The 13,426-nt window shown below is 52.3% G+C and overlaps 1 protein-coding gene and 1 pseudogene across 1 annotated transcript in view; both read right to left on the bottom strand.

The window, feature by feature from the left end:
- The window catches only part of LOC147692464 (RAS guanyl-releasing protein 4-like), a 516,206-nt gene extending 514,454 nt beyond the window's left edge, over positions 1–1,752 (bottom strand). Inside the window, exon 1 of the mRNA XM_086938673.1 lies at positions 1,603–1,752. Coding sequence (XP_086794799.1) covers positions 1,603–1,625 — 23 coding nt within the window. The 5' untranslated portion in view covers positions 1,626–1,752. The remainder of the gene's footprint in view (positions 1–1,602) is intronic.
- Positions 1,753–9,180: 7,428 nt separating this feature from the next.
- LOC147692463 (5S ribosomal RNA) lies at positions 9,181–9,299 on the bottom strand (annotated as a pseudogene).
- Positions 9,300–13,426: the final 4,127 nt, after the last annotated feature.

The raw sequence follows: 13,426 nt of genomic DNA, 5'->3' as shown, positions 1-13,426 counted from the left end.
GCGCTTTTAAGCTCAATGCGCATGCGCATTGAGCTTAAAAGTCACAGGCACTGCAAGGAATCGCCACGATTCCTTGCAAGTTGGATAAAGAGTGGATAAGCCCCCATAGTCTTGCTTGCTCGATGCGCATGCACATCGACAGGCGAGACCTAAAAAGCATCCTGGGACGGGTTTCTGGGTAACACCCCTCATCAGCCAGGCTAGCTTCCATCCAGTGGCAAAGTGAGCAAGGGGCCCACGTCTGAGCATACCCTGTCAACTTAAGGCGAACAAAGTAAACACAAGGAGATGATGGACAGAGCGCTGAAACTTTTCAGACACTCACCCCAGTCACAGATCTGGGTTGAATCCATCATCGCTCTTTAGCTCACTTTGCCACCCCAGTTCAGACCCAGCCATATGCAAACCAAATCATAACCCTGCTCCTCATGGGAACAGTTCAGCCCGAACTGCAAAACCAGGTCTTACCAGACTTACAGCACTGCACTGTTGTGCAAACAGAACACAAAATAGCATCATGTGACACAACTCGGAGATCCAGGAAACAATTTCTGCTGCATATTATGATGTATATCTGCATTTAGTGGTATTTGCATGGTACAAACCCGTCTGGCGAAGTGAACAGCACTTGTGGACCCATGGATATTCAAGATTGTTTACAGGAGGCAGACAGGTCCTAAGTTCCTGATGTACCGTAACATATATATTTGTAAAGCGCATATTCACCCAGAAGTGTGTCTTAGCGCTAAAATAATATATAGTACTCATTTGATAGACCTCAGAAGGATGAAATGCTGATTAGACCCAAGAGGATTTGAACCTGCGACCTGAATGTCAAGCACATATCCCAACAACTGACACAAGCCTGCCCTTAGCCACCAGCCCCAGTATTGCACAGCTAGTGCTGTTTGAATAGAAGGGGTTTTACTTCGATGCAGAGTTCGCAGGTCCAAAGTATGTCCTATAGAACTAACCAATTCCAGGTACCCGTTAACTACCTGGGCCTGCACTGCCCAACACCTAAAACCAAACAACAGCCAATGGGCCAGCACTTCCTCTCAGAGGACATAGGCAGCAAAGAACCTCTCCCACAAATAACCTGCTGAAGTCGATCAACCTCCAGCTGTTAGACCAGAACAGACCTCAAAGGACAACCTGAGGGGGTCAAAAGATGCTCTTGAAACTCTCCTCACAATTGGGACCCATGGTTGTAGCGATACAACGCAGTCATGACCTATCTCAGACTACGCTTGGTGCTGACCCGCAGCTGTGGAAGTGACATCACAAACTGCTTGACCCTAACGGTGTCAGAGTTGACCCATGGTCCCACTGTATGCCCCTAGTCAGACTCCTATGTTCTGTCGAGGGTCAAGAAGAGACAACTACAGGACGCAATGACGCGTCTTTGAGCGCCGTTTGCTTCGTCACCCTGCAGCTGCCGTCTTGGTCACAGCCCGAGTCAGACCCGCGGCCAGCGGCCCGTGGACCAGCACTGTACCACAGAGGGTGACTCTGAGCGCCACCAATCAAGCCTCAGCTGTTTCACTCCTCAGCAGCCGCGCGCCCGCCTCCACGCACTGCAGACAAGTCTAGAGCGCTCACCTCTTGCTGTCCCTCCGATTCATCCTCGACACCGGCCGACGACGCTACAATGCCCTGGAAGCCACAGAAGTGCTGCCCGACGCCTCTCCCTCACACCGCCCGTGGCTGCTGGTGGGCGTGGCTCAGAGGGCCGCGGTTTGTTGCTCGAAGTTCAGCATGCAAAGAAGCGAGATTAAAAAAAGAAAGAGAGAAACCCCCAAGCACGGCGGCGGGGGCCTGGGGCTGGAGGGGGACAGTATTGCCGCGGAGTGGCGAACACCACGCCTCTGAGGATGTGCCTAAGAGGAACTTGCGACTCACTCTCTCTACTGTTCGCTCATAAAGAGGAACTCGAGAGAGAGAGGATGTCTCTGGTGCTCGCGAAGCAAGAGCTGAGTTGGGGGAGGGTTGGTGGTGACCTCAGAGAGGTGAGGATGGCTGGTTTTTCGGACGCTTTTGCTGAGGCCTCCATGAACTGTTATTTTTGGAAATTAGGGCACTTTCAAAACTCTGGTTTCACTGAAAGGACGGTAGAGATGGGACAGAGTCAATCACATGTCAGACACTGCATTACATTAGACTGACTCAGCCCAAGTGCCATCCGCCCATTTAGAAGTTCTGGCAGTGGAGATTTTTCTCCGTTTTCCAATTAGCCAAGACACCTATGAGTAGCTACGCTCACTGAGTTTAGAAACCTTATAGCCACATCACAAGATCATGGCCATAGGGACAGTGGCGTAACGCAAAATGAAGAGGCCCCTGCAGATCTTGAAGGGGCCTCTGAGTCTCCCATACCTCACAAATATTCAGGCTTTAGGCAGAATGGGCGGTTCCCAGACGAGCTGAGGCTCTCTGTGTCTGCCTTATGCATCTGCATAAGGAAGTATGCACAGATGCTTTTCAGGTATATTGGATTTCAGCTCTGAGGTGCAGCTCACGTCTATTTGCACAGATTTTTTTTTGGATTCGCTTTATTCGATTTCAGTATAAAAAATCATAAAAGCAACAACAGTACATAAATATACACCAATACATCAATACATTTCATTTCATAAAAGGTAACATCTGTTAAGAAAAGATTAAATTAATAGAATAAATCAGCTAATCAATGAGCAGCAGGAAAGAAGATCAAATTAATTGAACGTGGAGGTGAAGAGACCACTCGGTACAAGACGACTTCTGCCCATCCGGTAGTTGCTCTGTGCTTTTTGGCGTTGCGACGGGACATATAATGTTCTAGGGTAGACTTCACTTAGACTCCAGATAGATATAGGTCCATCACCTATTTGTGGCTGCCAAGATTGGAGGTATGGGACGACATATTTATTACTAAATTTTACAAGTACCAAATCGCTCACAATATCTTTTGGGAGAGGTCCTAGCCAGCCCACCCTTCTAATGCTTAGTATAGTGCCATCTACATTGGGGGGCAGAGGTCTATTTTTGGTAAGCCAGAACACTACCTTGTTTCTTAGGTCCTGATGCCTTTCGTGTTTCCCCTTTGGGAGTTCTGGAATTCCTGAGAGGACGCACACAATAGGAGCGGCCTCTGGTGGCAAATGTAGATGGTTGGTTTTATGTGGCATATTGTCATAATTAGCCGCTATTCTTTTTTGAAATGACGTTTCTTTATTCGGCCCAGCTCTAGAGTGAGAACTCTGTAAGGTTGTGGCGGCTTTCGAGATGTTTAAGGTTTTCGTATGTGGGGTAACAAGTTGGTTACGGGTGGTCTTGCTTTGTATGGTCGTATTAGGCGTTTCTGTGGGGGCTGGACGCTGTAATTGTGCAGGTCCTCCCATAGTTTTTATAAGTAACGAATTAGCCTTTATTGCTTCCTCGACACCCGTGAGCCTATCCCCTAAACTAGTCATTTTGTCAATCAACGGGGATATAATTGACTTCATCATATGTTCGAGCGAGGCCAGTAAGGAAGCCTGGGTAGATGCTTTCGATGTGGCAGTTGTAGGAGTATTGGGTAGTGGGGGATTTGGGTTTAGTTTTTGTTGCTTGACCTGACTACCCGTTTGTTTGACCCCATCTCTCTTCCTTTTGGCAGAGAGCACCTGGGTGGAAACTGCGGATAATGAATTTGCTATTGGTCGTGTTATGAGGGGAGTACCCTGTAGAATTTGAGTTAGTTGAGATGAACAACTGGACCCAGGACTAGTCGTTGCTATAGGGGAGATAGGAGCGGTAGTTTGCACATTTCCTAATTCCACAGGGGCGTACGAGGATTTACACATTTTATTTAATTCTTCCAGTAATGATATAGCTGGGGCTGTATCAGCAGTCTGTGGAGGAGAACCCATACTGAGAGAACTATCCATAGCTGGGGATCGTTCTATTCTCTCTAATTCGCTTGCAATGGGCAGTATTGCACTCTTAACCCCTTTACTGCTAAGGCTATTTTACAGCTTCAATGTAATTTCCATTGAAATCAATGGAAAGTCCATGACGAGTTACCCTTGTCATTAGCGGCGAAGAGGTTAATATGATAGTCCATTGTTCCCCTAAGCAAGTCACTCTGGGAGGAAAGTTTTCTAGTGCCCCCCTTGCAAGTCATAGCGTGATAGCTTATAATAGTGAACACTGAATCAGTATCAGCTACCGGACTATGATGACTGTTAAGAAGGACCTGCAAAAAACCAGGAATAGTCAATGGGTATCTGTACCTTTAGTCAGTTTTCTTCATTTCTTGGTTCAGTACCAAGGGGGGTGCCCCGACCCGGCCCCCTCTGGCCTATGATGGCCTCAGATGGTCCTGCCCTTGTCCCGGGCTTCTCCCGGCGCCGACCCACGCGCGATCCCGCGACGCGGGGGCTGGCCTTCTTTTGTAGCGCCTGCTGGCGCAGGACTCTGGTGTGGCGGCGTGCCCCGCCGCTAGGGCTCCTTGGAAATAGAGTCCCGTAGCAAGCGCGCCCCTCCCGCTGCGGCCGCTGGTGTGGCTTTTGCGGCGGCGGAGGGGAGCGATTCTGCGTCGGTGGTCCCTTCAATGGGACTAGCAAGTCATGCCCCCGGTCTTCAAAATGGTTCCCCCGCTCCACCGGGGCTGGCCTTCTCTTGTAGCGCCTCCTGGCGCAGGACTGAGGTGTGGCGGCGTGCTCCGCCGCTAGGGCTCCTGGGAAATAGAGTCCCGTAGTGAGCGCGCCCCTCCTGCTGCGGCTGCTGGTGTGGCTTTTGCGGCGGCGGAGGGGAGCGATTCTGCGTCGGTGGTCCCTACAATGGGACTAGCAAGGTATGCCCCCGGTCTTCAAAATGGTGCACAGATAGCCCAGACTGGCTTAGGACCTAATTACAATTGCCCTAGGAGTAATTGTACCTATCACACTCGACAAAAAAAACAACAGAATTTATCGGAGATCCCAGTAGTTAGCAGGCCTTTATTCCCCAGTTAAATTCCAGCAGGTTTGACCTGCTGAAATTTAACTGGGGCTGTAGACTTCCACTCATCAGATAATTATTGGTCCACTCAACTCATAATTCCAATCCATTTGTACTCAGACCTTAAAGTCAGAGATACTAAAATGTTATGGTTGGAAATGTTTTAGTAGACACATCTTAAACGCTGGGAAGTCCAATGACCTACATCCAATTCCATCACTTTTTAGGTAATCTCTGCTATTACAGAAAAGGTGCAGTCACATGCAAAGCAGTCTTAACCCTTGCCAGAGGAGCTACCCAGTTAAAATCTCTAGGCCACAACTCCTCTGCATGGGTACACGGAAATCCATGATGTCTTTTCACACTATTTGGCCACTTCTGTGCATAATTCTAAACTGGGGAAACACACAGTACCTTCAGCATCAAAAAAGATTTGTATCTCCATATCATCATTGATTTTGCAACCCCACAGACATCCTTTCCACTCCTCTAGAAATGTACACCAAATACTCATCTGTCTCCTCACCCTCATTCACTTTGCTCAGTGCTTTAAATGGGCAGGTGCTGTCCTGTACTGAGTATCTGCACTTCTTTAATTTGAAAGGGAGAGTACCTGCATTGTTGCAGCACATCTAAAAGGAGAGTGTACTGGTCCTGCTCCTGTGGGTTGGCATTGTAGACCCACTCACAGGTATTGCAATTTGCTCTGCCCTACACTTGTCCATCTCAACTAACGCATCTTCATCCCCAACATTTCTCTAGTTTTTTTTCAACCGCTGAAACTTGTCTTCTGGTGGAATGTATACAATAGCCACAGTTTTTAGCCTGGCCGTCTATTTTCCAGGATCATAATCGAACATCAAATGTCCCTCTAGCAAAGCCTCCCTCTCCTCGCCTGCACTGTACTACTATGTGGCATAATATTCCTGTAAAGGATAGCTACAGTAAATCACATATCCCGTGAAGCATCTTTCCTGGGAACAACCCCTCTTATGTAAAGCACCTCCCTCGCGTAAAACACCTCTCATTGGTAATGCACTTGTTTTATGCACCAGTCTTTTGAAAACAACGCTCTCTGGTCGAGAGCCACCCTCCTGTAATGGACCTGAGTCAATGAAAACATATGTCCTGCAAAGTATATCTGTCCTGTAAAGCACCATCTAAAATACCTCTCAGCTGCACAGCAACCCTCTCCTGTAAAACACGTCTGTCAAATACAGCATATTTCCTGTAATACACTGCTCTTAGGCTAGCTGGAAAGCGACTGATGCCCCGGTTACTTACCGGTAATCTTCATTACTCCGAGTATAGTCTTCCTCGCCACATGACTTACATAGTGAGCTTCAGCTCCACGACAGAACCCTCCAAAGTAAAAAAAAGCCTCCCACCCCCTCCCAACATGGCCGACCAGTCACACCTGACCTCTATAAGAGGCGGGCCGGCCCAACCAACAGCCTGAACTACCAAGCAAACAATGAAGCCGATAGCCAGACAGGGAGGGGGGAGGGAATTCATGTGGCGAGGAAGACTATACTCGGAGTAATGAAGATTACCGGTAAGTAACCGGGGCATTACCTCCTCGTTAGTCTTCCTCGCCACATGACTTACATAGTGAGCAAATACCCAAGCCAAAAAGACTTCATGGACCACCATAAGAACAACACCACACGGTGATGCAGATAAACCAACACAAGGTTTATTCAGTACAATGCAAAGAAAACAGGAAATACAGCAAACCTGATTCAAGACATAAAGAAAAGGCCATCAAGGAGCTACAGCTCCCGCACTCAGAACGGCCCCAGCGAAGTCCCCAGGGACAGAACCACCCAAGACAACGCAATAGTGTTCCATGAACATGTGGGGAGACGACCACATCGCCGCTCGACAAATCTCCTCAGTGGAGACACCCTTGAAGGAGGCCCAGGACACAGATACACTCCACGTGGACCGACCCTGGACCCCCGCCGGAACCATCGAACCCAGTGAAGCATAGGAAAGGATGATAGCCTGTTTAAGCCAGCGACTCAAGGTGGAAAGAGAGGGCATGTGGCCCAAATGAACTGGACCGAAAGTCACGAACAGGCTATCACACCGGGAAAGGGAAGACGTGCGCTCAAGATAAACTAAAACTGCACGCCGGACATCCAGCAAGGACAAGGAAGGATCCGTGTCGGGAGGGAAAGAAGGCAAAGACACCTCCCGAGCCCGGTTCACCAGGGAAGGAACCTTGGGAAGGAAACGGGGGTCATGACGGAGAAGCAACCCGTCCGGCAAAACCCGCAAGAAGGGAGGGGAGCGGAGGAACGACCCCAGCTCGCCCATTCGCCCAGCAGACACCACTGCCACCAGGAAAACCACCTTAAAGGTGAGGCACCGCAAAGCCACCAAGGCCAGGGGTTCAAAGGGAGGACCCCGAAGTGCACGTAGAACGAGAGGGAGAACCCAAGGGGGAGACAGGCAGAGCGTCCGAGGGCGACGGAGAAAACAACTCCGGAGCAAACGAGCCACCAGGGAATCCCGCCCGTCGAAATCCAGACTGCGGAAAGCCCGCAAGGCCGCCCACTGGGCCCTCAGGGAAGAAGGGGCCAAGCCCAAGGAAAACCCCTCAGCCAGGAAATCCAAGACCCGCAAGGGATCCACGGAGGTGGGGTCAGCACCCAGCAAACCGCACCAACGCGAGAAAGAAGCCCAGTGCCGGGCATAGGAAGATAAGGTGGAAGACCTGCGGGAGCCTTGCAGCAAATCCACAAACCCAGAAGAACAACCCCGAGCAAGCAGCGTCACCCGCCCAAGAGCCAGGCCTGCAGATGGAGCCGGTGCAACACCGACTCCGGGAGCAGGGGGCCCTTCAACGGAAAGGGCAGATCCGGGATTGGTCAGTAGGCCTGAACCGCCAGCCCGCAAAGGAGAAGGCACCAGGGGCGGCGGACCCAGCCGGGAACCACCAGAAGCCCCCTGGCTCCGTCCAAGCGAATCTAGCAGAGGACCCGGGGAATCAGGGGGAACGGGGGAAATGCGTACAGCAGACCGGATGGCCAGGCGAATGACAGAGCATCCACACGCCACACCCCCGGAACCGGGGGGAGAGAGCAGAACCCGGGTAGGAGGGCCGAGTCCCCGTCCGCCAACAGATCCACCAGAGGCAGACCTAAGTGAGACACCAGGCGCCGAAATACCACCGGGGTCAGGGAGAGACAAGGCAACGAATCCGACTCAGTCGATCCGCCTCCACATTGTCGGACCCTGGGAGATAGACAGCTCGAAGAGACGGGACCGACGCCTCTGCCCACGACAACAACTCCTGAGTCAGCAACCAAAGGGAGCGAACCCTGCACCCCCGACGGTTGACATAGCACCTCACCACCTAGTTGTCTGTCCGTACCAAGACATGGTGACCCCGTAGCGAAGGTGCAAAATGACGGCAGGCCAGGAGGACTGCTACAACTCCCGACAGATCGAGGAGCAGGGTGCTGGCAGGCGAACCCAACAACCCGGAATCAACCCAGCGCCCAAGGCCACCCCCCCCAGCCGAGGAGGCAACGGACGTGACCACCCAGGATGGGGAAACCAAGGAGGCAAGACCCCCGGGGAGGCGAGACCCCATGTAGGTAGTAACCAGGCCCGACCCTGCATAACTTCCGAGAGCAGACGAGATCAGGTGCTAACAGGGAGGGACGGCCGCAGGCCTCACCAACCAGCCAACCCCACACCGAACAAAGCAGAGGGGAGGACCGGGCCCAGGCACACGACCCACGAAGGAGGACAGGCCCGAGACGGGCACAGAAGGGACCACCGTACATAGAGCAGGGAGTCGAGGGAGGGGAGACACCGTCTGACGCGAAGCCTCAGCCACGAAAAAGAAGAGGCCGAGACGTATCACACGACCAGACAAGGAAAACCAAGACCCACTCCCGGCGAAGAAGACCCACCAGGCAGGCCAGGAGCACAGCCCACACCCACGGGCCCGAAGGCAAGCCCAACGGAAGCACCCGTAACTGAGAGTGGAAACCACCAATCGCAGAACCGGAAAAAAACATCCGGCCACTCAGACCAACCCATGGGACACGGAAGGAAGGAGACCAGAAAAAGCAGCAAAGCCGCTGAGAGCCAAACCGAACACAAAAGCGCGGAATGGCGGGATACATCGGCCGAAAACATCCCAGAAACCCTCCAGAGCAGACAAAGGAAGGAGCAGATGTCCCTGCACACCGGCCAGCATGCCTACAGCACCTGGTATACCCAGGCGCTCTCCCAACCAGGTACTAACCAGGCCCGACCCTTCTTAACTTCTGAGATCAGACGAGAACAGGTGCTTTCAGGGTGGTATGGCCGCAGCTCCGAAAAGCCCAAGACCCGAAACAGACACGTCCCAAGCCGGGACGAAACGGGGGAGACACCCCCCCACAGGGAACCCCCCGGAGGGAGACGGCCGAAAGCCAGGATCTAGTGGCGAAAAGGGAGCGGCAGCGCCAGGACGAGACCGGGAATATCATGAACGCACCTCGTGAAGACCGACACCCTGCTATCAGGGTGGTATGGCCGTAGGACACCACCCATGCAAGGGCGGGACGTCGAGCCCAGGGGAGCGGGCCCCAAACGAAAGGACAGGAGACAGCCAAAATAGGCCACCCGCAGAAAACACTGAATTCACCAGAGCAAAGCACCCCTGGCCGCCACCGTCGACATGGACGCAGCCAGACCAGACGTCCGATCCAGCATCGTGGCCCCACAGCGGCCGAAGCCGCATCCAGAGTGGGAAAAGGCGACGTACCATACCCCCACAACGCCCAACACAACGGACGCAAGCAGAGGAAGGGAGTCCGGAGACATGCGTAGAGAACGCACCCAGAGAAACCCCGGGAACAACCACCGCCGCCGGAGGAGGGAAATGCAAGCCAACCTAGACAGGCGTGAAACACACAATCCACCTCCGACGGAACGGGGCCATCGAGAGGGAGGCGAGGCGAGGACGGGGCAGGGCAACCCGCCGCGCAAGGGCATCCAGTAGGGACAGAGCAGGAAAAGGGAGACCCTGCCGACGGCGACAGAAGAGGGACCAGGACCCACGCCACCATGAGGGGACCAGAAGGCTCAGCATCACAGAAGAACAAACTCACTTGAGTCCGGCGCCCTAGAACACACGGCCATCCTGACGGCTCAGGGTGTGCCAAGTTCCGATTACACAGCACACCTCCCCACCGGAAGAAACACGGGCCCCCAGGACGCTGGAACGGAACTTCAGAAGTGGGATCCGAACCCACGCCTGTTCGCGCAAGAACTGATCACGCCCCTGGAGCGCACATCAAAACTGTGGCTGCAGTGAAAAGGCATGAAACCAAACAGCCGCGCCAGCAGGGGAACCTAGCCGTGCATTAGCAGAGCTGCCTGAGGACGTCTTCTAAGAGCTGTGGTGGTCGGAGGATGAATAAATGTCTGGAGACGTTAATTCCATCACACACCGGGAGGCGAACCCCTGGACCCTATGGGCGTCTGCACAGCTCCGTGGGCATGCAGCGACCTCCCGCCTGCTAGTGCACTCTTCAGCCGTGGCCGACGAAGGCATACACAGGCCGCACCTGGCGGAAACAAAACCCCGCCCCCAAGAGGCGGGAGGCGCCCGGAGCCAACCCCAGCGCGGCAACCAGCCGCGGGTCCTAGGGAAGCCAAAGAAAATCCCGTTCGGAGGCGGCAGCGACCAGCGCCGTGGACCGAGGCCCAGACCGCAGAAAAGAACACCCGGACCCGGTCAGCAGAGCCCCCGAGGACCCGCAGACAAACGAGGTAGGACCGAGCCCGCCCCCGCTGTCAGTAGATAGGAGCCGCATTACTTAAGAAGCCAAGACTCCCCAGCAGGAGCCCTCATAACTCCGAGGCACACAACCTCGGCATGGCGCAGTGCAAGAACCGCCTCATAAGCAGCCCTGTCAGGCGAGGCTCGAAAATGCGTGCGCAGGCAATCACAGTGAACAGGGACACCTGGAGATGTCAGCAAAGGTAGAGAAACCAGGGAAAGACCCCGGGGCCACACACATGCGACGCGCACACCGAGCCCACGCCACAGACGAGTGCAAAAAAGGAAACACGCTGCACCAACGCGGCAGACAGGGGCGTGCAGTGCAAGACAGCGCGAGTCCCAAGGACCCACGCCAGGCGTTTTAAAAGCAACCGGGGCCCCAGCATACACACAGGAGAACCCCCAGCGCCGGACCCTAAAGCCCACATACGGGCAAGGGCCCTTCAGTAAAGACCGGGGGAGACACGGGAATGCACAAACACCCCACATCCCCAGCCGCCCCCCCTACCCCCCCTGTAAACCCCTGGCACGCTATAGCAGCACCTAACCGGCCCCACAGGATCGGGGGAAGGAAGAGGGGGGGGGATATAAGTTCCAGGCACGAGGGACCGCTAAAGCAGGATCCTCAACCCCAAAACCCATGGACCAGCTAAAGCAGGCCCATCTTACCTGTACAGCGCCTCTGGAGAGAATCGCGCAGAACAAAAAAAACAGGCTGTTGGTTGGGCCGGCCCGCCTCTTATAGAGGTCAGGTGTGACTGGTCGGCCATGTTGGGAGGGGGTGGGAGGCTTTTTTTTACTTTGGAGGGTTCTGTCGTGGAGCTGAAGCTCACTATGTAAGTCATGTGGCGAGGTAGACTAACGAGGAGGAAATGGAGTCATTACTCTTGGATGGTATTTATGTGACCCACCCCCCAATGTCAGCGGTTTCTTCGGTTGTTACAATTTTGTATCGAATGCACCTGTCCACGTTATAAAGAGAAGCAACAGATCCGGAAAGGTACCTGAGAACCATGACTTCATGCTTTTTGTTGCATGGTTTAGCAAATTAAATATTTTGCTGCTTTTGCGTTTTTATTTCATCCCTGAAGTTAGAAAAAAAGAAAAAGCGTGTTTACTGTTTTTTCCTAGAGTATCCTTCTGTTTTACTTTTATAGCTCCAGTTACTTTTCTTCATGCACTAGACTGCAGAACATTTCCTAATGAATTAATTTTGCGTACAAGCAAAACGTAATCATGAAACACATTTCAGAATAGAGTCCCATCACCTCCTGTCCCTGTTACTGAGCTAAAGGAAGTAATATGTACAGCCAGCAGCAGAGACTAGTGCATTCTGTTCCAGGTGAGCAGGGCTGCAAACCCTGTTTTTGTACTGTATGTAGTGTGCCGCACCTGCTTCCTCTCATAGCTGCCAAGAGTTAAGGTTGCTTATGTGTAACATATCGATTGTTTCAGTCCATTTATGAGTGACATTCAACTACCAAATGTGTGACACTTAAAGTGCCACTTTCTTGCAAGTAAAACCAAACAATGACGTGCATGGGAATGGATAACTACCAGAATGTACACCCTATTGAGCAATGAAAAATTCCCAAAACACCTTGAAACTACTGAAAAACCCTTGAAATCAAAGGAGCAGTTGCAATTGTTGTACAAGGAGCACTAACTGTCTGCACGTTTTATGCCAGCCTAGCTTATAATGCATGCAATACCATTTTAAAACAATGTGCATATTGACAGTGCTTGCAGATGCAGGCTTGAGCCTTCATAGCGCCATAATAGAAGTGACTATTCCCCACTACACTCACCAAGACTTAATTCTGTTTCTGTCTGGTTGCATGCAAAAATTCTGCGGTGATTGCGTTAAAATCGAGCAGCACCATATCATATTTCAGTGGATGCTGACATGTCGCTGTTAGACTGGAGCAGCTGCTTATCACCACAGATCATTCTTGCACTTGCATATAACATTAATTCAGTGTGGAACATTGTAACCCCGCATTTTGGCCTCAGTCTCTAAAATATAACATTCTTCTAGTGTAAACTAATTGGAATAATTGCAGTGGCCTATTGGGGTTAACGTACATGAAGCAGGGATGAGATGAGAGAACTGTGCAGTGTGAGAGACAGTGTTTGTTCCTCACCTAGATTGGCTGGCTGTGATTGGCTCCTGGAGTGTGTGCGACTGCCGGCTGAGTGCTTCTGTTTGCGACTGTGGCATGCCCCCTTCAAAGTCTCTTTAAAGTTCAACTTCTAGCGGGGTTTGGGAGTGGGGCCACGGGCAGCAGTTGTGGGCTCATGCACTGGCTCCACACTTTCTCTTTTCAATCTGCTGTGTCTGACTGACTTTGCTGCTGGCGCTTTTAGTGTTGTAATGGTGCACTTTGCCTTGCCTTGCCTTGCCGCCGCCAACCAGACCAGAGGAAAACAGCACATGGCATCTCCAAACGACATGGCGGCGCACATTTTGGCAGCGAAATCCGGAGGGGTTGTGGGGGGTCCAGCCATGAGTACTGGGTAGAGCTACATACATCATGGGATGCACGTCACACTGCACCATTTGACTGGCCAGGCATTGCATCGGCTCAAGAAAACGATCAACACATTGGAGGAGAGTAGTTTGGACCCCTCTTTTTGAATTAACAGTACAAGTGTGTTATAATCACGGGT

The sequence above is a fragment of the Lissotriton vulgaris genome, chromosome 9, assembly GCF_964263255.1.
Source record: "Lissotriton vulgaris chromosome 9, aLisVul1.2, whole genome shotgun sequence".
Lineage (NCBI taxonomy): Eukaryota > Metazoa > Chordata > Amphibia > Caudata > Salamandridae > Lissotriton > Lissotriton vulgaris.
Note: the sequence above shows the minus strand (reverse complement) of the source record. Positions and strands in the feature narration are given on the sequence as shown.